At 39.6% G+C, this 22,408-nt stretch overlaps 1 protein-coding gene across 1 annotated transcript in view; it reads left to right on the top strand.

The window, feature by feature from the left end:
- Nucleotides 1–465: 465 nt before the first annotated feature.
- The window catches only part of PDE4D (phosphodiesterase 4D), a 442,846-nt gene continuing 420,903 nt past the window's right edge, over nucleotides 466–22,408 (top strand). Inside the window, exon 1 of the mRNA XM_086479625.1 lies at nucleotides 466–845. Coding sequence (XP_086335751.1) covers nucleotides 466–845 — 380 coding nt within the window. The remainder of the gene's footprint in view (nucleotides 846–22,408) is intronic.

Raw genomic sequence — 22,408 nt, forward strand, 5'->3', positions numbered from 1 at the left:
CCGCCGGCTCCCTCGGCGTCAGGGAGGGAAGGGCAGGGCAGGGAGAGCCGCTCCCGGGGAGGAGCGGGCTGGAGCAGCGGCAGGGAGAGCCGCTCCGCGCTCGCTCCTGGTCCCCGTCCCCCCCGCCCTGCCCTCCCCCGCCTGCTGCACACCCCTCCGCACTGATCGCAGCCCTCTGTCGGCTCTGCTCTCCCCCGCGCCGGCTCCAGCACGGCTTTAACTATTTCCGAGCGGGAAGCCAGCCCCTCTCCGCCTCCTCCTCCCCACTCTGCCCGCCTCCCCTCCCGAGTGGCCAGGAGGACCCGGCGGCGCGGCGGCCCCAGCCGCTCCCACACCGGGGCGAGGGGCGCTGCGGCAGGAGCTGTCCAACTTTTCAGCACAGTTTCCCCGCCGCTGCCCGGAGGAAGGCGGCGGCCGCCGCCCCGGCCTGCCCCGACCCGGCCCGCCCGCCCGCCCGCCAGCAGCATGGAGGCAGAGCGCGGCGGCGGCGGCTTGTCCGCGCTGCCCGGCAGCAGCGACGGCGCCGGCGGCAGCGACGGAGCCGGGGGCAGCGGGAGTCTCAAAGCCCCCAAGCATCTGTGGCGGCACGACCAGCACTACCCGCCGCAGCTGCGGCAGCACCAGTTCCTCCAGCACCAGCAGCCCCCCGGCCCGCCGCCGCCGCCTGCTTCGCGGGGCCGCTGCCTGGCCGGGGCTCGCGTCAGGCACCGCGGCTACTCCGACACGGAGCGATACCTCCACTGCCGAGCCATGGACCGCGCCTCCTACGCCGTGGAGACCGGCCACCGGCCCGGCTTGAAGAAATCGCGGATGTCCTGGCCCTCCTCTTTCCAGGGGCTCAGACGGTAGGAGAGGGCTTGGCCCACCGCTCCGGCCGTGCGTGTGCGGGGGCGCGGCGGCGGGGCGCCGCTCTCCCGCCTGCCATGGTTGCTGCCGGCCGCGGGGAGGGGAGCCGGCGGGGCCCGCTGCGGTGCGGGCACAGCGGGAACCCCGTCCCACCGACCCCGCTCCCCGCGGCGGGAAGGAGAAGAAAGGAAGCGCCGTGCGGCCGCGGAGGCTCCGAGAGGGCGATGGGGCTGTGCCGGGCTGCCGTGCTGGGGGACCCGGGGTGGGAGGCTGCGGGCAGCGGGGCAGCTCGCCGCCCCGGGCAGGGCTCGCACGGAGCGGGCGAGACCGGAACTCGGGCAGCAGCGCGTCGTCCCGTACGCGCCTGGCTGCGGGTGGGAAAGCGGCCGCGAAGCACGTGGGTGGGAGCGGGACCGCGTCCGTGCCAGCACGGAGCCGTGAGCGGGGCGGCCGGCAGCCGGGGCCCCTTCGCTCCGCTCCGCCCGGGCACGGCGCCCCACAGCCGCCGCCCGTCTCCGCCGCCGCCCCGCTGCCGCCCCGGCTGCCCCCTCCTCGCTGGAGCTGCCCTGGCTGCCCTACAGCGAACCCCCGGGAGCCCCTACAGCGCTGGCGCCGAGCGGGAAGGACGCAATTCCGGCGCAAAGTTAAAATAATGAGAGCTCTGGGAGGTGGGAGACAGTCTGGCAATTCAGGGTTAGGGTCCTGCTGGCTTGAATAGGCTTCGGCGAGAAAATAGGCTAATGGTGCCTTAGCCGGAGGGAGGAGTCCGTCATCTACTAGTCTATTGTTCCCTGTTAAATGAGCTGTAGATTTATTTCGCAGTGTGCAGCTCACCAGTGCCTGTTTTGCCCTTGATGGCTATCGCAGGCATCTGTTTTAAAATAAAATTCTCTGTCAAAATCAGTAGGATATTGTATTCGATCGACCAATTCATTATTTGGTCTTCATTTTTAGTGGCTGGAACTACTTGCTTTTAGTGGAAAGCCACATGCTTGTATTTGAATATTAAGCGGACACTGTGAATAAAGGCTTTATGGAGAGAATGGTGGGCAGAGGGGCAATACCTGATGCTCAGTTACTCTGTAGATTTTTTATTTCTGGGATAATCAGATTTTTATAGCGTGATATGCTCAATGAATAAATAATAGAACCCCTTCTGAACGATGATTTCTTTGTGTGTTTCTGTGGTACACGCTGTATTCTTTATATGGAGCCTTGACCATAAATCTGAGCAACGTATACTTGAATATTCTCTGGCAGTGTTTGCTCTATTTCTACCTAAAGTTGGCTTCCTTTCCACTTTGTGTGTGATTGAGAAATAGAAAGACGTTCAGTAATTTTAAATTAGAACTACACTTTCACATCAGTATTCTTTAAAATATGTCTTTTAATATCTTTCGTTTTCACGCAGCCATTCTGTTGTTGCACCTTTGTATTACTTGTGTGAACTGATGCTTGTCCAAAGTTAATAGTGTTAAATTTTTCACTGTGTATGATTTGAATGAACAAATTATACATTTCAAAAGTGAACAAATGTTCAGTTTAAGGCTCTTTTCAATACATTCCTCTTTCTTTTATAGAAAAACCACTGAGCATCTAGGATTTTCAGTCTTTAAGACTGAATGCATTTCTGTTTTCTAAATGCAAAGAAGTTTAATTTTTATAAATCATAATGGTTGGTTTGAGTATATTCAGCATTATTCTGTAAATGATAAGTTAGTGAAAGTGGGAATGGTAAGTACACATACGATTTTCTTACTAGGATTTTGGGGCCATTTTAAAATTTTAAATTACAATTCTTATGATGCACATTTAAATAGGAATTTAAAATTCTCTTTGAACAGTAATTTTTTTTTAAACTTCCATTTTTTTAATAAGTGTTTTGACAAGACACGCTACTTTAAAATTAAGGGGAAGTCAGTGGATGTTATTTTCATTTTACAGGATTGGTAAAAATGCTTCAGATGTGCCTCATTTTTAGAAGTATTTAAGCAAAGCAGAGTAAAGAAGCTCAATAAAACTGACCGTTCCATGACTTTCTTATCAAAAATAAATCCTCAAACATTTTGAATGAAACAAACAGCTACAGTATGGAAACATAAAGTGAAGTAACAAATTGCTTTACAAATACGTTCAAAAAATATCAGAAAAGGCTGGTCTTTCCAGGACTTTCATTTCAAGTTCTGGGTCAATTGCTTTTATTCATGGAAAGCGAAGCAAAATATCTTAGCATTCTTGTAAAACCAGTAACTTGCAGAAGACCTCAATATTTTTGAAAAAGACACCAGTCCTTTTTGAAGTATTTCAATTCCATTTTCATATTAAGACTTTTTAATATTTCTCCCTTATTTAACCTGTTTGTCAGAAGAACATTTCTTAATGGGTTCCCATGGATTTATTATGGTCTAGGGTGACAAGCTTGTCTTTCAGAAAACCCCAAATTACTCTGAATATGAGAGGGTGGGGAAAATTGTGCATAGGACTGTACAGAAAACGCGTCATATATTAGAGACAGTATTAAGCATTGGTGGCTCAAGTGTGCAAAAAATATATCTATAGCATTGTTTTTCCAGAATTTCTTTTGTTCTGCTCTGAAGATATCCTAATTCTTAAAACTCCAATGAAAACCATAAAGGAACACTTAAGAAGCCAAATGTACAACTTTGAAGTTTCTTCTATTTTAAGTTTTGTAGAAGACTAAAAAATATGTAATATATTTTTCAAAAGAAATAAGGAGAAGGAATTACATATATTAAAAATTGAGTTTGAACAGACTAGTACATCTTTATTACTTAGACTGAAGAGAGCTAAGATTTAAAAGGAAAAATGAACCAGCAAAAATTCTAGACTGAATTAATTGAAAAACACAATGCGCTTGTAGTTTCAAGAATGAAGTATTTTTTATAACCGTTTTAATGCTTACTCTGGCTCAATATGATCATTGGTGACTTTGTACACAACTTATTTAGTATAGCGCTGTCTTTCCTTCAAGGAATACGATAGCGGTTCATTACACAGAACAATGTATCAGAATCATTGGCTGATGTCTTTTTCTTAAAAGTCAAGAGTATTCCTACATTTTCAAATGAGAAGGTTTCTTAAAAGTCAAGATTATTCCAGTATTTTTAAATGAAAAGGTAAGTGCTTTGAATTCATATACGTAAGAGATATACAAAGGCCAGAGGAGTCAAGAAGATGGCTGGACTATCTGTGAGTTTTTGGGGTTTTTTTTGCCATTTATTTACTCTGTGGTCATAGGCAAGTCAATTAATCTCTCTCTGGCACTGTTTTCTCATGTGTAAACTAAGAAAAGAAATGGAGTCATAACAGGTTTATGTTAAAGTGTTTTTTTAAATCATAGAACAAAAGGTGCTATGTAATAATAAACAGTGCTTGTGGAATTGGGAAATAAATACTTCAATTCAAACAATTTTTCAGTCAATAGAGCAAAAACATTCAGTGTAATAAATGAAGCTGTTGTTCTCGTTATCTTCAAAAATTTCAGGTACCTCTTTATTTCTTATATAACTATCATTATTGCGTGATCTATATTCACACTTTAGATATTTAAAAAAAAAACTTTTTGTTTTTAAATGCCATTAGTCATATGTCAATTAAATCATCTTGCCGTATCATCTTTCTGTGTTCTATTTTTCACTATTGAAATTTCCGATTGGAAAAAATAGAGAAGAAATATCATTGGTCATAATTCCACTAGTCATGGAACATCCCAAGATGTTGTATCCTTAAGATATATCCTAATCTCTTAGACCTTAGACTTCTTTTTATCAGGTTTCCCAGGCTATAATTTTTTACAATAGGTCTCCTGTAAATTTTATCTCAAGTGATTTACAAGTCTAGGCTTCTTCACAAAACCAACTTTTGATTAATATGCATAAGTAACTGCACAAATGTGAGGCAACATTAGCCTTTTGCAATCTAGTAATCCTGGTGCTTGTTCACTAATGTTGCCTATTTAGAACTGTACTTTGATAACTAGCCATTAAAACTAGTTGCTGTCAAAAGAATCTACTTCCTTTCTCTTTCCATTCCTTGTATGCGATGACGTCTGGGGTAACATCCACCACTGCATTGGTTACACGTGGAGATTGCTCCAAAGCATCGATTTTTTCTTGAAGTGTCAATCTTGTCCTTATACCACTCAATAAGAATTAAGAAACCAAAATAACATCCAAGATTGAATGTAGTGTAATATTTCACTGGCCCAAAGCCTTTATTCTCTATTAGGAGAAGAAAGGAGTTTTAGTTTCTCAACTTTCTCAAGTGTGGGATATTGTGCGACACTTTAATCGTTTAGCTACGTAAGCCCTTGGTTTCTGTAGCTACAAATAGGGCACCTGGAAATATAATGGTGCCTTTGCGAATATTTGCAAAAATCTGTTGTACTCCAATAAAATGCACCCTTCTTTCCATCCTAAAACTCGTTCTGTTTTCCTGTTCGGTCTGGAAAGCTGCTCTTGACCTATTAGTCTTAACTACATCCACACAACCTGAGGAAAAGGAAGGTGCTGAAAAGTTTTCCAGCTTACAGACCAATAGAAAATACTCTCAGAATTTAGTAGCAGACTCTAATTAAGAATTCTGTTGTTTACTTCTCTGGCAGTGTTTTATTCCTTTGTTTACTACTAAGTGGTACTGGCACCCAGGATGTTACAATAGTTGGCATATGCTAGCCCTCCCTCAAAGATACAAATAATGTTTACAATTTAGTGAACATTGTTGGATTAGTGTTCTTTATAAATTGTCCATAAAGATAAATTAAATAAGAAACTCATATTGTCAAATGTTTTAAATAAATGACTATAAGGGCCTTATTTTCCTGTTTGGTTCAGAAGGCTTGTTAGACAACAATTTTTGGAGTGTTAAGAGTTGTGTGACCTGACCAATACAAATAGCATTAATTTTCATGATGTTGGAATTTTAAAAAACATTAGCTTTTAAAATTCACATAGTAAAATGTGTTTATTTTAATATGAATGTTGCTGCAAATGAATGGTACCAGTTTCCTAATTTAGTGAGTATAGAAATCTGGTAATTTAGCAGGGCAATCCCATCATAATCAAACAGACTTTAATTAGAACTTAAACACTTTTTATTAAAGACGGAAGCCATGTAAAGATCTACCTTAAAATTACGAACACAACTGTTCTATGTTATTTCTCAATGAGAACAGTGTAATGCAGTTTTTCTTTTAATATTTTTAGAATAGGTTTTAATATGACAACTTTATTTAAGTACTTGTAGAGGTGTCTGTCCAAAAAGTAGTTACGCAAAGGAACACACAGACTTGTGGTGTCAGATCTGTGGCACTCAGCTGATGCTCTAAACATCTCTCCTTGGGACATCAGGTGCAGAGCTGAGGGGCAATTTAGATGGGAATTTTGCATAAAACAGTAAAAGAACCTTAGTGAATTTCTTATAAAAGTTATCTGTCGCGGTTTAACCCCAGCCAGCAGCTAAGCCCCACACAGCCGCTCACTCACTCCCCTCCTCATGGGACGAGGGAGAGAATTGAAGAGTAGAAGTGAGAAAACTTGTGGGTTGAGATAAAGACAGTTTAATAGGTAAAGCAGAAACCGTGTGCACAAGCAAAGCAAAAAGAGGAATTAGTTCACCACTTCCCACGGACAGGCAGGTGTTCAGCCATCTCCAGGAAAGCAGGGCTCCAGCACACGTAATGGTTACTTTGGAAGACAAACACCATCACTCCAAATGTCCTCCCCTCCTTCTTCCAGTTTTGTATGCTGATCATGATGTCACATGGTACAGAATATCCCTTTGGCCAGTTGGAGTCAGCTGTCCCAGCTGTGTCCCCTCTCAGTTCCTTGTGCACCCCCAGCCCACTCGCTGGTGGGTTGGGGTGAGAAGCAGAAAATGCCTTGACTCTGTGTAAGCACTGCTCAGCAGTAATGAAAACAACCCTGTGCTATCAACACTGTTTTCAGCACAAAGCCAAATCATAGCCCCACATTAGCTGCTATGAAGAAAATTAACTAAAACTCCAGCACGTTATCTTAAACTGAGTTAAATAATTTTAACTACACAGTCCTCTGTTAGAGAAGAATTTGGAGCTAGCAGATGTTTGGAAAATGTGAGATTATGTTGGTGTGTAACAGCTGTAAATGTGAGACGAGGCTGGGAATGTTTAGGTCCAAAAGCAAGGAGGAATCATTTGACTGCTCAATAGGTCATCCTGATGGACAAGCTCCAAGACTGAGGTTTTTCCTAGTGGAGGCCAGGAGTTTCATGAAGAAAGGGTGTTAGACAAACCCCACTCCATGTCACTTGATAGAATGATTTGCAAGAAGATTAGTAGGTGCCAACATAAGGGATGTCAATGTTCCTTTGCTAGTTTAACGAGTAGGAAGTATATTTATTACAGCTCTAGAAAAGAAGCACATTGCTACAAGAGTTTATTCTCGTAAACAAGAATGCAGCTTATTTCTGAGAACAAGGGTTCTTTTTTGGTAATACAGTGGATCACCACCATGTCTGTCTCAAATCCAAAGCTCTTCTGTCAATCTAGAGAAACTACATTTAATGGTGATTGTTTAGACTGCATACTAATAGGAATGAAAATGTATAGGTAAGACATTAAATTCTGTTGATGTTTGTTATGAATGCAACAATCCTGTTACCTACATCTCTTACTTGATATATTAAGACCTTAAGTTGTGTACAGCAAGGTTTACAGGAGGGCAGCAGTATCTGTCAGTTATTAATAGCTGGGAGATGCCCCACTGTTGTTCATTCCCCAAGCTCTTTTCAGTTATATCTGTCCCCTCTTCTGTGTCTTCCCAATGACTTAGTGTGTCCTGCTGTGAAGATTACAAGCTAACAATTTAGCTTAATAATGCAGCTGCTATTACATATAAGGGCCTGCCTAGTTCCAGTTATTTTAAATAGGTCTGTATTACAGTATTACTCCATGGTTTCTGTGTGTCTTCTAGTACATTAAAGAAAAATAACTACACACTGATGATAAATAAGTTCGCATGCTCAGTTAACTTAATATGTGCATATAAATGTGAAAGGGACAAAGAGAAAATTAATACATACATCATTATAGAATCGGGGTATCATAGAATGATTTAGGTTGGAAAGGGCCTCTGAAGGTCACCTGGTCCAACCACTGCTCAAAGCAGGTCTATTCAGAACAGGTTGCTTAGCACCGTTTCCAGTTCTGTCTTGAACACTCCCAAGGATGGAGGTTCCACAGCCTCTCTGGACAAACTGTTCATGGTAAAACATTTTTCGAGTATCTAATGAGAATTTTCTATGTTCTGACTTGGGTCCTTTGTTTCACATTATATCACTGTGCACCTCCAACAGTCTGGCTTCATCTTCTTTGTATCCTCTCTCTGTTCAGGGAGGTAGCATAGTTCTCCAGCTGCAGTCTCACAAGTGCTGTTGAGCTTAAATGTCTCTTATGCCAACTATTCGAAGGTTTCGGATGGAGTTGCCATGAAGATTGAAGATTGCAAAATGGGCCTTGAAACCCACTTCTTTGCTTTTGCTGCTGTCCTTATAACCTCTCCCAGATTTGTCTTCTCTAGAAAACAGGTCCATTTCTTCTGGGCTGTACAGTGTAGAAAAACTGCTGGGAAACTCATCTCAAACAACAGCAGAAGGCTATAGATGAAAGAAAAGCAAAAATCTACTGTCTTTGAGGTCTTAAAAATCACTAGAAACTTCAATATATTTGGAATAATAGCCTACCTTAGTTTTTTTATTCCTCTTGAACCAAAGTCAGAGAGCTTTATTATCACAGGGAAGGAAATGTACTTGGTCATTCATGAGGGGGGCTAACCAAACCCGCCACATTAAAAATCTATGTGTAAACAGATATTTGGATGTGTATTTAAACACACACATGCAAAGACAACCAGAACACATTCAGTCATAGGAAAGTAAGTCCAGCTGTTGAATTTAGAGTTAGGGGGATCAATTAATAATACAAGTTTATATTAAATATAAAGAGCAGAGTTTCAGAAGAATATAAAATGCTGCAAAGTTGTGCTCAAGGGATCCGCAAATTCATGAGACAAAGTGTGTTTTCCACCCCCCTAGGATATATTATAATAGAAGGATGAAAATTTCCTGTCAGATTTTGAAACTGAGAAGTCACTGGGTGGGCATCACTCAGTTATCACCATAGGTTATCACACCTATATTTTGGGATGTGGTCATGTTCACTTGTTTACAGCAGCTGACCATAAATAGTGATGAGAGTGAGAAGTGAGAGCAGCTGCTATCAAAATTACCTTTCCTGTTTTGGACATGTTCATTACTGTTTTCAATTGTTAGCTCTAAACTCATAATTTTAGGTTAAACTCATCAACTTCTTTTATTTATTTTTTTTTTTCTTGACTTAGAAAATAAAATAGCACCAAATATTTCAAGGCAACAGTTGGGTTCTCAAGAAATAGTTAAGGGACTTCTTATAGAAGTGAATAGAGGTGCTACTAGAAGCACCTAGCACCTGTGTACTAAGAAAGTATGGTAGTAAATGGAAGGGAGATAAATATTGTACTGAACTGTTCTACTCATTTTTATAATATCAAATAAAAAATATCACACACGTAAGACTGAGATGCTTTTATGCAGATGCACTTTTGTGTGCTGTCTCTCTCTCTCTTTGACACCTGAGATATCATTAAATAAAACAGTAGTGACATTCCATCTAGTGACAGGATAATGATATAAAGGACTTCTACATGTATAGCTGTGCTTCAGGAACGGATGTTCATTTCATTTCCCTCTGCCCACTTATAGACACTTAGATTATCAGCAAATCCATTTCTCTGTGCGCTAGTGTTCTGGGAATTTTTAGGCATAATCTATGCTTGGCTGTGAGAATAAAAAGATTTTACACTTAAAATAGGTGTTTTGATATGTCTACATTGTTTATAGGCTTCCCCATATGCGAGGAGAAGAATTCCTCTTTGATATCGAACGTTACGGAAATTTCACTAAAGATCCATTTTATTTTCATTAGTTAACAAGGAGTAAGTACTGAATACCATAAAAAAAACTACTGAGGTGGTCACCTGAATTTTGGTTTTCCATTAGTATGACTTAGAAAAATGCAAAGTAAACTGATAATTTTAACTAATAATAACATTCTGAGGACACTAAGAAACAAAGGTATTGGATGAGAGAGGTAGAAATTGATTTGAGCAAACAAATCCCACCACTAAATCTTCCCTAAAATTGTCTGGCAAGTCTCACCATCTTTTGAACACTTTTCTGGCTAACTTCCATCCACCTATCTCTACAGTGATTCATTGACTTTCCTTTGGAACTAAACAAGTTTACACTCATACTTACTGACTATAAACCAGTAATAGGAAAGGTGGTCACCTTGAGAGTTATTTTAATAAGTAGGCCACAGAGTAGTTTAGGTGTATGGCAGGAGTTTTTCTGAGCAAAGTGGTTTTCCTCCCACTTCATACTGCCAGAAACACTATGTATCATTGTGAAAATACAAATAAACTAATTTCTCAGATTGATCTTTTGAAGATTAACAGTTTCTTGGATTAAGAAGTATTTCTTATTTACAGTGTGTTTTTCTTCTGGAAAAGTTCTGTAATATTTTAAAAACTACAAAAAATACTTTCTGTGCAAGGCATAGCAGATCTTTTACACATACATTTTAAAACTGTATGGAAAAAATATCTTGGTTTTTATTGATTGTCTTAGAATCATAAAGCTGGGAGAGATCTCATAGCAGAATCAGCTACACCTCTATCAGATCTTTTCTTCTTTGCTTTCATTTTTTTCTTTTTATTCCGTATTTTCAGAGTTCTAATCTGGTTGCTCCTTTCTTCTACGCTCTTCCCAGTTGTGATCCATATCTTTCATTATATAACATGTCCAAAACTGATAAAAGCCTTCAGCTAAGGAAATGCTAGGAGTGGATAGTACAGAAGCATAGCTTAAGTTATGCTTCTGTTTATTTATCCTAGTTTGATGACTGACTTTTTTCCAATAGCATGGCAATGTTGTATCATAATTGTCTTCTAACGCACAGTAACCCCAAACACTTTTGCACAGAACTGCTATCTAATGTCTATCTTGCAGTTGTGCGATTTCCCCCATTTGTCTGTTTCTGCAAATTCTGTGATAATAAATAGAGATCAAGGGCTTCCTTGAGCTCACAAAGCACAAAAATTTACTGTAATCGAAGCATCTTTATTTTTACAATGTAACTTGTAGTATAGGGTCAGTAGGAAGCCCTATTAGATTGCTAAAAGTTTTGATGCAATTTCAGTGTTCTGTAAACAGCTAGAAGAAAAGCTTGTGATCTGATAGTCCCATTGAAATAACAAGCAAACATTGATGCTATAGTAATAGAAGTGTTAGTATAATATAGTGTATTATAAAAATAAAATATAGGGTGGTTTTTTTTTTTTTTAGTAACAGATGCATACTCATAGAAAACAAGGTAAGGAAGTAAGTCAAAGTGCTTCTTTTCTTGGGGCGAAGTATGCAGCAAATAATTAAATTATTCATTGTGAAATTCTTATGTCTGTTAAATAATGCAGCACTATAACATAATCCACATGAATGGAAACAACTGACTAATCCTTACCTGGATCATACTCAGAAGCAAAACTGTATCAGCAAAGTTGCTATCATAAACTTTTTCTATATGCCTGTCCAGAATGTACATTAAATCTTTTCTGACCTATTTAACTTTTAATGATGTAATGGGTTTACGTGGCAAGGTTTTGTTAGCAGAGGGGTTATGGCAGTGGCTTCTGTGAGAAGCTGCTGGAAGTTTCTCCTATGTCCAAAACAGCCAATGCCAGCCGGCTGTAAGAGGGACCTGCTGCTGGCCAGGGCTGAGCCAATCAATGACAGTGGTAGCACCTCTGGGATAATGTGTTTAAGAAATGGAAAAATTATTGCGCAGCAGTAATTGCAGTGAGAGAAGTGAGAATATGTGAAAGAAACATCTCTGCAGACACCAAGGTCAATGAAGAAAAGGGGGAGGAGATGCTCCATGTGCTGCAACCTGTGGTGAAGACCATGATGAGGCAGGCTGTTTCCTGCAGCCCATGAGCGGTGAAGAAGATACCTGCCTACACCCTGTGGGGGATCCCACACTGGTGTATGTAGATGCCTGAAGTAAGCTGTGAAGCTGTGACCCCGTGGGAAGCCTGCACTGGAGCAGGGTCCTGGCAGGACCTGTGGCCCATGGAGAAAGAGAAGCCCACGCTGGAGCAGGTTTGATGCTGGTGACCCCGTGAGGGGGGCTCATGCTGGAGCAGTCGGTTCCTGAAGGACTGCACACCATGAAGGAGACCCACGCTGGAGCAGTTCATGAAGAACTGAACCCGTGGGAAGGACTCACACTGGAGAAGTCATGGAGGACTTTCTTCTGAGAGGGGGACCCCACACTGGAGCAGGGAAAGTGTGAGGAGTCCTCCCCCTGAGGAGGAAGGAGCGGCAGGAACAACAGAGTGATGAACTGACCACAATGCCCATTCCATGTCCCACTGTGCCTCTCAGGGGGAGGAGGGAGAGAAATCGTGAACAAAGTTAAGCCCGGGAAAGAAGGGAGGGGTGGGGGGAAGGTGTTTTAAGACAGTTTTATTATTCATGACTCCTCTCTGAGTTGATTGGTAGTAAATGACATTTTTTCCCAAGTCAAGTCTATTTTGCCCGTGATGGTAAATGCTGAGTGATCTCCCTGTCCTTATCTTGATCCACAAACAAGCCTGTTGTTATACTTTTCTCTCCCCTGTCCAGTTGAGGAGGGGGAGTGATAGAGTGGCACCTGGCATCTGGCCAGGGTCAAACCCATCACAAATTACTATAAATGTGGTTGAAAAATTAATGACTGGATCGAAGAAGAATAGAAGAAGTAAATTGTCAGATGTGGCAAATATTTTTCATATTCTTTTAGTAAACCTCGATGCCCAAAATGTAAATTCTAATACTTGATTCTACCTCTATTTAAAGAAGTCTTCTTTTGTCAAAGTATATCTGCACTTAGTAGGGGTAAGGAATCTGAAAGTGTAATTTGAAACATAGGTCAGGAAAAAAAAATTAATTGGTTTGAGTTGGCAGTAACAAAACTGAAAGAACAAAGAAATTAAACTGGTAGAAACCTAGAGAAATGAGCAGACTGAAATACACATGTACATTTTCTGCCCTTCCAAATATACAAATATACTAGTGCACGAATAGGAAATTAGCTAAGAAATTACACATAAGTAGATGTCAAATAATTTCAATTCACAGAACTTAATCACTTTGATCCTTGCTTTAGATACATCACCTTTAGTTTAAGACTACGCACTATAAACATGCACCAAATAGCGAAAAAGGAATGCTTCTGTTTCTACTTCTGCCTCCTTTTCCAGGAGCTATGTCTAATTGAAGTCTGAATTTCATCGGACTTTGCCTTCTTAGACTTTGCAACAGGAAGGTTTTAAGGCTGAGAGATCCCAGAGCATTGCCATCTTTATAAGCTTATTTATTAGGAGAAAAACTGTTCTGTAAGTACTAAAACAATCTTTGGCTTAATATGAGCCTTAACATTGCTCAAATTCAACTTTCTGACTGGTTTGCCCTTCTTACCAAAAGAAAGAGAAATAAAAGAGAGGTATGCAACAAACAATTCAAACATTCCTGACATTTTTCATCTGTAGTTTTATTCAGATAAGAAGCTGAATGCTTTTTCAAGACACTGCTTTGTCACAGCAGGGATTACAGTCATTAACAATGTGGTATGATGGACTGAACATGTTTCATATGTGGGATATCAAATTCTAATACCAATTTATCCCTATTCTTGCTATAACTCAAGACTGAAGTCTGAATTTTTCTTGAAGTCTTCCAGATTTTTGATGCTCCAGTTTTACTTTAACCTACAGTTTAAAAAACATAGCAATTAATATTATTTTAGATGGAAAAAGCACCCACAACTTTAAATTAAAATTATTAGTGAAAGTCAGTAATGAATATCTCAATACTAACTTCCTCATGTTCCTGAGTTGGAAGTATTATGAATGTAGCAAGTGATTATTTTAAAAACTCTGGATCGAATTCTCTCATTTGCCAAGATAAGCTTAAAGTGCACAGTGTCTTCAAGGGTAGAAAACCCCCTGCAGTCCCATTTTCAGCAGGAAAAAAAATGAAGATGCCAAGGCATCCTGTGCCTTATATTGATTTCCTAAGTAAGTGCAAAGTGTTGCAAAGAAGAATGGAGTCAAGTTCCTCGATGTCTGATCCCCGCTTCTACAGTCTCTTAGCCATAAGGGAGGACATGTACAGCTGTACCAACTCTTACCCCATATGTGAAAACCCAGTAAGATATCAAATATGTATGTGAATATGTATTCCTCAGCATGAAAAAGCATGTTTAAAGACAGACTAAGGTAGTGTCAATGTTCTGTTTTCAAAGTTCTTACCACCATATACATGTAAAAGTACACCATTTGAGCAGACGTTTTAAAACAAATGAAACACAGCTGATGGATTTTGAATAGTTTGGAAGTGTTAAATTCTGCTTTCGTATCTAGTATTCTAGGTAATAATGATGATTAATCAGTTGTGTGTTAAATGTACACCTTGCTTCTTCCTTGCTTCTAAGAAATGGCTTTGTTCTGGTACTTACATAGCTATTTTAGTTTATGACACAGATCATATTAACATTAAGGATGTTAGCAGAGAGAGAAGAATATGTTACTTCAATAGTACCTAATTTCCCAGCTGATCTTTGTGCTTTAATTTCTCTTGTGATTATATCATCCTCAACATACTTAGTGTCTCTTTCTGTCAGTTACATACTATTAAATCTTATTCTTCAACATTAAACTTCTTAAATTTTACTTATTTTAAAGAAGTTAATTCCATATTTATAATGCTGATCTAAACTTAAAAACATTTTTCGGAAAACTGTAGGTAAAATAACTGCTTTCTGAGGAACTGCTGAAATTCACATAAAATGCAAAACAGTGATGAAGTTATTTTGGTGGATTTGGAAGGAACTGGATCAAATCCAGAGAATTTATAGTGTTGTATTTTTATCATAGAATCATAGAATCATTTAGGTTGGAAAAGATGTTTAAGATTGAGTCCAATCATTAACCTAACACTGCCAAGTCCAGCACTAAACTGTGTCACTAAACACCACATCTTTTAAATATTTCCAGGGGTGGTCACTCAACGATTTCCCTGGACAGCCTGCTCCAGTGTTTGACCACTCTTTCAGTGAAATTCTTCCTAATAGCAAATCTAAACATTCCTTGGTGCAACTTAAGGCCATTTCTTCTTGTCCTATCTTTTATTATTTGGGAGAAGAGACCAACCCCCACCTCACTACAACCTCCTTTCAGGCAGCTGTCAAGAGTGATAAGGTTTCCCCTCAGCCTTCTCTTCTCCAGGCTGAACAGCCCCAGTTCCCTCAGCCGCTCCTCATAAGACTTGTACTTCGTTGCCCTTCTTTGGACACGCTCCAGCACCTCATTGTCTTTGTGGTAGTGAGGGGCCCAAAACTACACACAGTATTTGAGGTGCAACCTCACCAGTGCTGAGTACAGGGGCACGATCACCTCCTTGCCCCTGCTGGCCACACTATTGCTGATAGAGGCCAGGATGTTGTTGGCCTTCTTGGCCACCTGGGCACACTGCTGGCTCATGTTCATCCGACTGTCAACCAGTACCCCCAGATCCTTTCCCACTGGGCAGCTTTCCAGCCACTCCTCCCCAAGCCTGTAGCGCTGCATGGGGTTGTTTTGACCCAAGCGCAGGACCTGGCACTTGGCCTTGTTGAACATCTTACAAGTGACCTCGGCCCATCAGTCCAACTTATCCAGATGCCTCTGTGTAGCCTTCCTACCTTCCAGCAGATCGACACTCCCACCCAACATGGTGTGGTCTGCAAACTTACTGAGGGTGCATTTGATCCCCTCATCCAGCTCGTTCAGAAAGATACTGAAAAGAAGTGGTCCCAATACTGAGCGCTGGGGAGCACCACTTGTGACAGGCCACAACTGGATTGAACTCCATACCACACCACTCTTTGGGCCTGACCATCCAGCCAGTTTTTTTTACCCAGGGAAGAGTGCATCCATCGAAGCCATGGGTAGTCAGTTTCTCCAGGAGAATGCTGTGGAGTCGGTGTCAAAGGCTTTATTAAAGTCCTGGTAGACAAAATCCACAGCCTTTCGCTCATCCACTAAGAGGTCACCTTATCATAGGAGGAGTTCAGGTTAGTCAAGCAGGACCTGCCTTTCATAAGCCCATGCTGACTGGGCCTGATCACCTGGTTGCCCTGTGAATGCTGCATGATGGCACCCAAGATGATCTGCTGCATAACCTTCCCTGGCACTGAGGTCAGGCTGATAGGCTTGTAGTTCCCCAGATCTTCTTTCTGGCCCTTCTTGTAGATGAGCGTCCCATTTGCCATACTCAGGTCAACTGGGACCTCCCTGGTTAGCCAGGACTTCTGGTACATGATGGAAAGTGGCTTGGTGAGCACTTCTGCCAGCTCCCTCAGCACCCTTCGATGGATCTTATTCGGCTCCATATGCTTGTGTGTGTCTAAGTGGTGTAGCAGGTCACTAACCATTTCCCCGTGTCCCTTTGGGGGCTTCATTCTGCTCCCCATCCCTGTCTTCCAGCTCAGGGGGCTAGGTACCCAGAGAACTAGTCTTACTATGAAAGACTGAGCCAAAGAAGGCATGAAGTACTTCAGCCTTTTCCTCATCCTTTGTCACTATGGTTCCCCTCACATCCAATAACGGATGACGATTCTTCTTAGCTCTCCTTTTGTTGCTAATGAATTTATAGAAACATTTTTACTTGTCTTTTATGGCAGTAGCCAGATTAAGTTCCAGTTGGGCTTTGGCCCTTCTAATTTTCCCCCTGCACAACCTCACAACATCCTTGTAGTCTCCCGAGTTGCCTGCCCCTTCTTTCAAAGGTCATAAACTCTCCCTTTTTTTCCTAAGTTCCAGCCAAAGGAACTAGGATAAACTACATTGGATAAACTATGTTTATCCTTCATAAATCAAGATGTAGTTGTATTTGTGTATTCTAATTATATAACTTATTTACTGTATAGAACAACTACTACAATAAATACGTGTCTGCTTAAAACCATTTAATGTTGTTTTTTGGTTAATAAAAATGCTACGTAGGTTAAAATGAAAAATATGCAACAACACTTTTTGTATCTTTTAAATTATTAGATGTTAGGTTTTGAAACTAGCACAAATACTTCTCCTTTTTCCTTGGAAAAATTCCTGATTTCTTATATGAGTGACACCTTGTGGATATTAAACAAATTTCATTTGACATGAATAGGATGTAGCTGGTTATTCACAGTGATATAAAGCATTCTTTTATTGAGACACAATATTAAGTTACAAAAGCTAGAAAATATGTATTACTTTCTAACTGACTCAGACACAAAGTGGTTATTTATATCCATTCTCTATATCTGTTATCGTTATCATGCTATCCTTGCCTTGATTTTGATACTGTTGAAGCCTCAACCAGAATGATGACTCGTTCCAAAGATCAAACCATTGTTTAAACCAATAATTTAAAAGATCTTAAAATTTAGGTATATGATAGGATATTGCAGATTCAAAGAAAAGGGACAATAGCTATGGACAGCTTAACCTAGATCAGAATTCCAAAGTGTGCTAGAAAGATTTCCTGCCATATAAGAAGCTTCTTACTTGCTGAAAACTGTGGAGACAAGCGTCTCAGCTAGACTATCCTGGAATATTGGATCAGCAAAGAAACCAGAGTTTTAGCATTTAAGTGAGCAGTGTAGCTGCAAAATACCAATAAATATTGGTACTGAAAAAGTTATGTTCGTTCTTAGAAGGGAAGCATATTTCCAAGCCATTCCATAAACACTGTACTTGCACTGTGCAACTTTTAAATTATATGAACTTCCATTTCTGCTTCCACAGATTTTGTAAATGCTTCTAAGTTTATTTATTTCTGTATGATCTGTCAGCACCATTCTTTCTTGGGACAAGCAGAAGGTCATCTAAGTGGGAGGAAGGCAGTAGTGTCAGATAAAATTGCCTTTTTTTCCTTTACTTAGAAGGAACTTAATGGACCTTTGGGAAAATACTGAAATTTAACTCCAATGAAATTCATGCTACAACTGGTGCAGATACTAATTTCAAGGGGTTTCTGTTCTAAAAGACTTTAATATTTTTTTCTGTTTCTGTTCTTTCATCAGGAGATGTCATCCCTTACTGCTGATATTGAAGGATTATTTTATGTGAAATGCTAACGCTGGATATTACCTGTCATCTGAATAGGCTCAGTGTATGGCAGGATGTATGGTTTGCAATTAAATCTACAGTACTTAATGCCATGTTGAACTGTTTCTGGTCAGGCTTAATAACTTTAAGTCATGTTCATGTAGACTATTATCAATATTTTTGTGAATACCATGGGAAAGCAGCCATTCCAATGGAATTTTAAAGAGAGTAATGGGTTAGTTTTGCAAATCACTTTTTGCTGGATTTATCCCTAGCAATAAGAAAAGAACATTTTCAGCTTTTTTTAAAATTTGACAAGTGTTAATTGCGGGTTGGCATTGTGAGCTGATTTGGAAGTGGGAGCTGTCATGCAGGAAACAAGATGTAAATAAGGTAGGGATAACTAATGAACAATCTCGAAGGGGAAAAGAGCAGCTTGTATTTGATGCTCTAGAATGGGGAAAAAGACAGCAGGGGAATGCACCAAGGGAGACAGAGATGTTGAAGGAATTGATTAGGTAATTTTCTTTGTGGCAGCATTCTATGAGAATAAAGGAGATATAAAATAATGACTGTGGATATTAGTGCTATCTTTACAGATGGATAGGAAAAGTTGCATCTAAGATCTGGAAAATGGGTTTTGCTTTTCAGTGTGCACTTACTATCTTGCATAGAACACCCCTGAACAAGTATCAGTTACAAAATGTACTCGTATTCTTCGGCAGCTACATTCACCATTGTTTAGTTCCTTGCACCATCTAACATGTATAGAAGAGTTTTGCATCATCTGACTTTATTTTGGGAATTCTGTAAGTACAAAATCATATATATGTTACTCTAGTACTTGCTGTCTTTAATTCCAACCCAAACCATTCTATGATTCTATGATTTTTCTAAATATTTGTGTTTTCTGAGGTATTTCAGTAGGAATATTATAACATAATTTTATATAAATATTAAATTGTACTTAACGTTTTACCCATTTGTAAGTGAAATATGAAAAAAAGCCCTGAGGGGTGTCTCTCAGTGTGTCTGGATTGTGCCTATTAGCAACAGAAAAAGATTTTTTCATAGCATGTGAGGTATTCCAGCGAAATCCTGTGTTCATTTTGCCAGGAAGGTCTGTCCTTTCAGCAACATGTGGGTGATTGTGCTCAACTATCTCACTCAACAGTTTGAGAATGAGATTCCCACATCAACACATTTTACTACATTATGGCAAATCTTATTATTATTCCATCAAAACAATCTCTTTTAGGCCATGACCTCTTCTTTGCTCACATTAATGTCTTATTAATCAGAGGAAGTTAACAAATTTGATTTATCCAAGGGATGCCTTGAGAGGTATTTGTGAAACTATAATAAAAGGTTTTCTCTCTGCTCTGCGTGATATTTTCCCATTGTTTCTTAACAGAACATAGTTATAAAAATGACTGAAAAGCATGGATCACAGTAGTTGAAATAAGAAAATTCTTTAACTGTTCTCGTGGATGTAACTTCATCCCGCAGTATACCTAATGTATTTTGAATTATGATAATGTAACAAATTGAATGCAAATTGTAATGTACCCGGCTTCAAATATTTTCTGACCAGATTACAGTTATGAATTTACCTCTTTACATGTTTTTTGGCCAGTTTTCTATTTTATGAAAAAAGGTATATTTGCATGCTTCTTTCAAAGTTACTTCACAAATTTTCTAGGCTCATGTTTGCTGTATTTTTTTTTTTGGTAAGATATTAAGAAATATGATGTAGCTATTCAGAGGGAGTAGTTTCTGCCTGAAGCTGTAGGTACCTATAATTCAAAATCCACTTCAGGCAATCAGAGACAAATACTTATGTATTTAAATCAAAGGAGGAAAAATATAACTGACAAATAGATATAGTTTACATGCAGGCTAATAAAGTTTCATACCAAGTAGAAGTCTATTGTAAGAAGAATATGACAACATGATAAAATTATACCATAGGAAGTTGATTAAAAAGATATCAGTTAGTCACCTGTGTGTAAAAAGAAGTGTCTTATTTGTATGTATGCATGTGTGTGTTTACTTACTATTAGGGCTGTGATTTTCCAGGAAGCCTATGGGAACTAAGCAACAGCTAGCTTTTGAAAACATGGGACAAATAGTTTACATGGAAATTTGTGTTACTGTAGCGCAGAGAGCTTAGTTACAGAACAACAAAAATCAAGACAAAGTGTTAACAATTAAACTCAGTCTTTCCTGAGGGTTGTGCCCTACCAAATGACATGTATAAATAAATAAATATATAAACTCTAAGTATAAATATAGGACTGTAGAGTATTTTCAGATGTACTGACCCCATCTGCTACTGAACTCATAGCTGCTGCAGTTGATTGTCCTATTTAGTGAAGGGTATAAACCCTAAAGCAGATTATGTGGAAGTAATAGGTAAGCACGCTGAATTTCAGCTATTTTGCGATAATTGCATACTTGTACATTGTACCTTCAGAGGAAATTTTGTTGAGGATGAAGCTACTTCACGTTTAGCTTGGTACACTTGGATAGCTGTGTAGAATGCTGTAAAGCACTCTGGCTTACATCCCATAGCTTTTTTATGTGTCTGCATACCCATATGCCGCTTTCCTATAGAGGCCAGGGTTAAGAAAGCATTCATAAAACAGTTCACAATGTACCAAAGTCATTTCTCTCCAGGACAGGAGTTAGTCAAACATTAGTCTCCCTATCCTAGTTGACAGACATTGTCCCAAAGCTGAATTTATAGGTCTTACCTATAGGTATTGTTGTGTAATTTCTTGAATTCTTTATATTTCAGTAGAAATGACAAAGTGAATTGAAGATCTGGGAGTTTTTTGCTTAGGACAACATTCATAGCCCTGTTCTGTAAATGTATGAAAGTTTGTTAGTGTCACCTAGGAATCAGGTATACCCCTGTGAGTTTAAGGGAATATCAGACTGCATCCTATCTGTCAAAGCAGGGCATTTACATCACTATTCAAACACACATTGTGGCTAGACAGAAACAGCAGAGCTAAAATAAGTTTTACTTATCAACTAACTGAAGCAGTATATTTTTTTTATGACATATGTATGGATAATGAAGGTTTTTAAGCTAACCTCAGGGCAGAAGGCCATCCATGTCCAATGGGTCCAGGCTTAGACCTACAGGTTTCAGTTTAGAGTTTTTGTGTCATTGTTGACATTGTGGCATTGTTGGCATGTGTTGTATATATTACAGTGAGAAGATAAGTCATGCCTGCACTCAATATGTTCAAGTATTTATAGGTATAAGCAGAGCAGTTTTTGATCCAGTCTGATGTTTCTAACCTTTGTCTTTTAATTTCACAAAATAGATCACCATAAGATCAATAATATTTATGCATAAAGGATAAAGAGGTGAAAACTTGAACTTAATTCTGAATTGCTTGCCACCTCTGGATTTCAGGGAGGTACTTAAATCAAGCTTAATATATTATACATATTAGGTCTCATTAGTTATTTAACTGATTTTGACAGAAATATATGAAAGTTCAGACTTTAGAAAGACAGGAACCATATTTTAACTACCTGCTTTAGAGCCAGGGCAGTGAGAAAATGGTCTTCCATTTATGTGTAGGCATGCACTCCAAAAGTCTGAACATATATTTTAAATTGTAATTTGAAGTGAAAGGTAGGAGTGTGTTCTAGTGCATAGTAGATCTTTTCAGCTTTCTGAAAAGTGGCAATAGATCCGTCTTTTACAAGGATCATGACTGAAAAGTAGAAAAGTTCTGGGAGGAAATACAAAAGCCTTAGGAGAATCAAAGCAAATTTTCATAATATTGATATACTAAAAAATGTACTTTCCCACATTTGGCTGGGGAAAGAACTGCGAATATCTCATTTACAGTGTTGTAGCCTGAAGTGGGATTACAAACCTCGACTTTTCTAGCACATATTTTAGAGGCTATAGCATGCCAAGTACTTCAATTATTCATAAAGCCCTCACAAAACTCCCATTTTGAAGATATAAAAGTTTACTTGCACAAAGATGGCCAGTTAAAATGGAAGGTCACACAAAATAAGGTTTTAGTCTTGTATAGAATTTTTAAGTTTCTTGTAGAACCAAGGCAGAATAATTTCTCACTGAAGAGATTATAATTTTGAACTCTAATTGAGAAATAACTGCAACTGAGGAATAAGATACTCCACATTTTCTATGAGGTTAGGGTTGAAAGCAAGGAGCTAGTTTGGTATAGTTAATGCAAGATAACACCTATTTGTTAGTTTAATTCCCAGCAATTAGTTAATATAGTTTCATGCAATGGATA

Source organism: Leptosomus discolor, chromosome Z (genome assembly GCF_034619465.1).
Source record: "Leptosomus discolor isolate bLepDis1 chromosome Z, bLepDis1.hap2, whole genome shotgun sequence".
In the NCBI taxonomy this organism is placed as follows: Eukaryota; Metazoa; Chordata; class Aves; order Leptosomiformes; family Leptosomidae; genus Leptosomus; species Leptosomus discolor.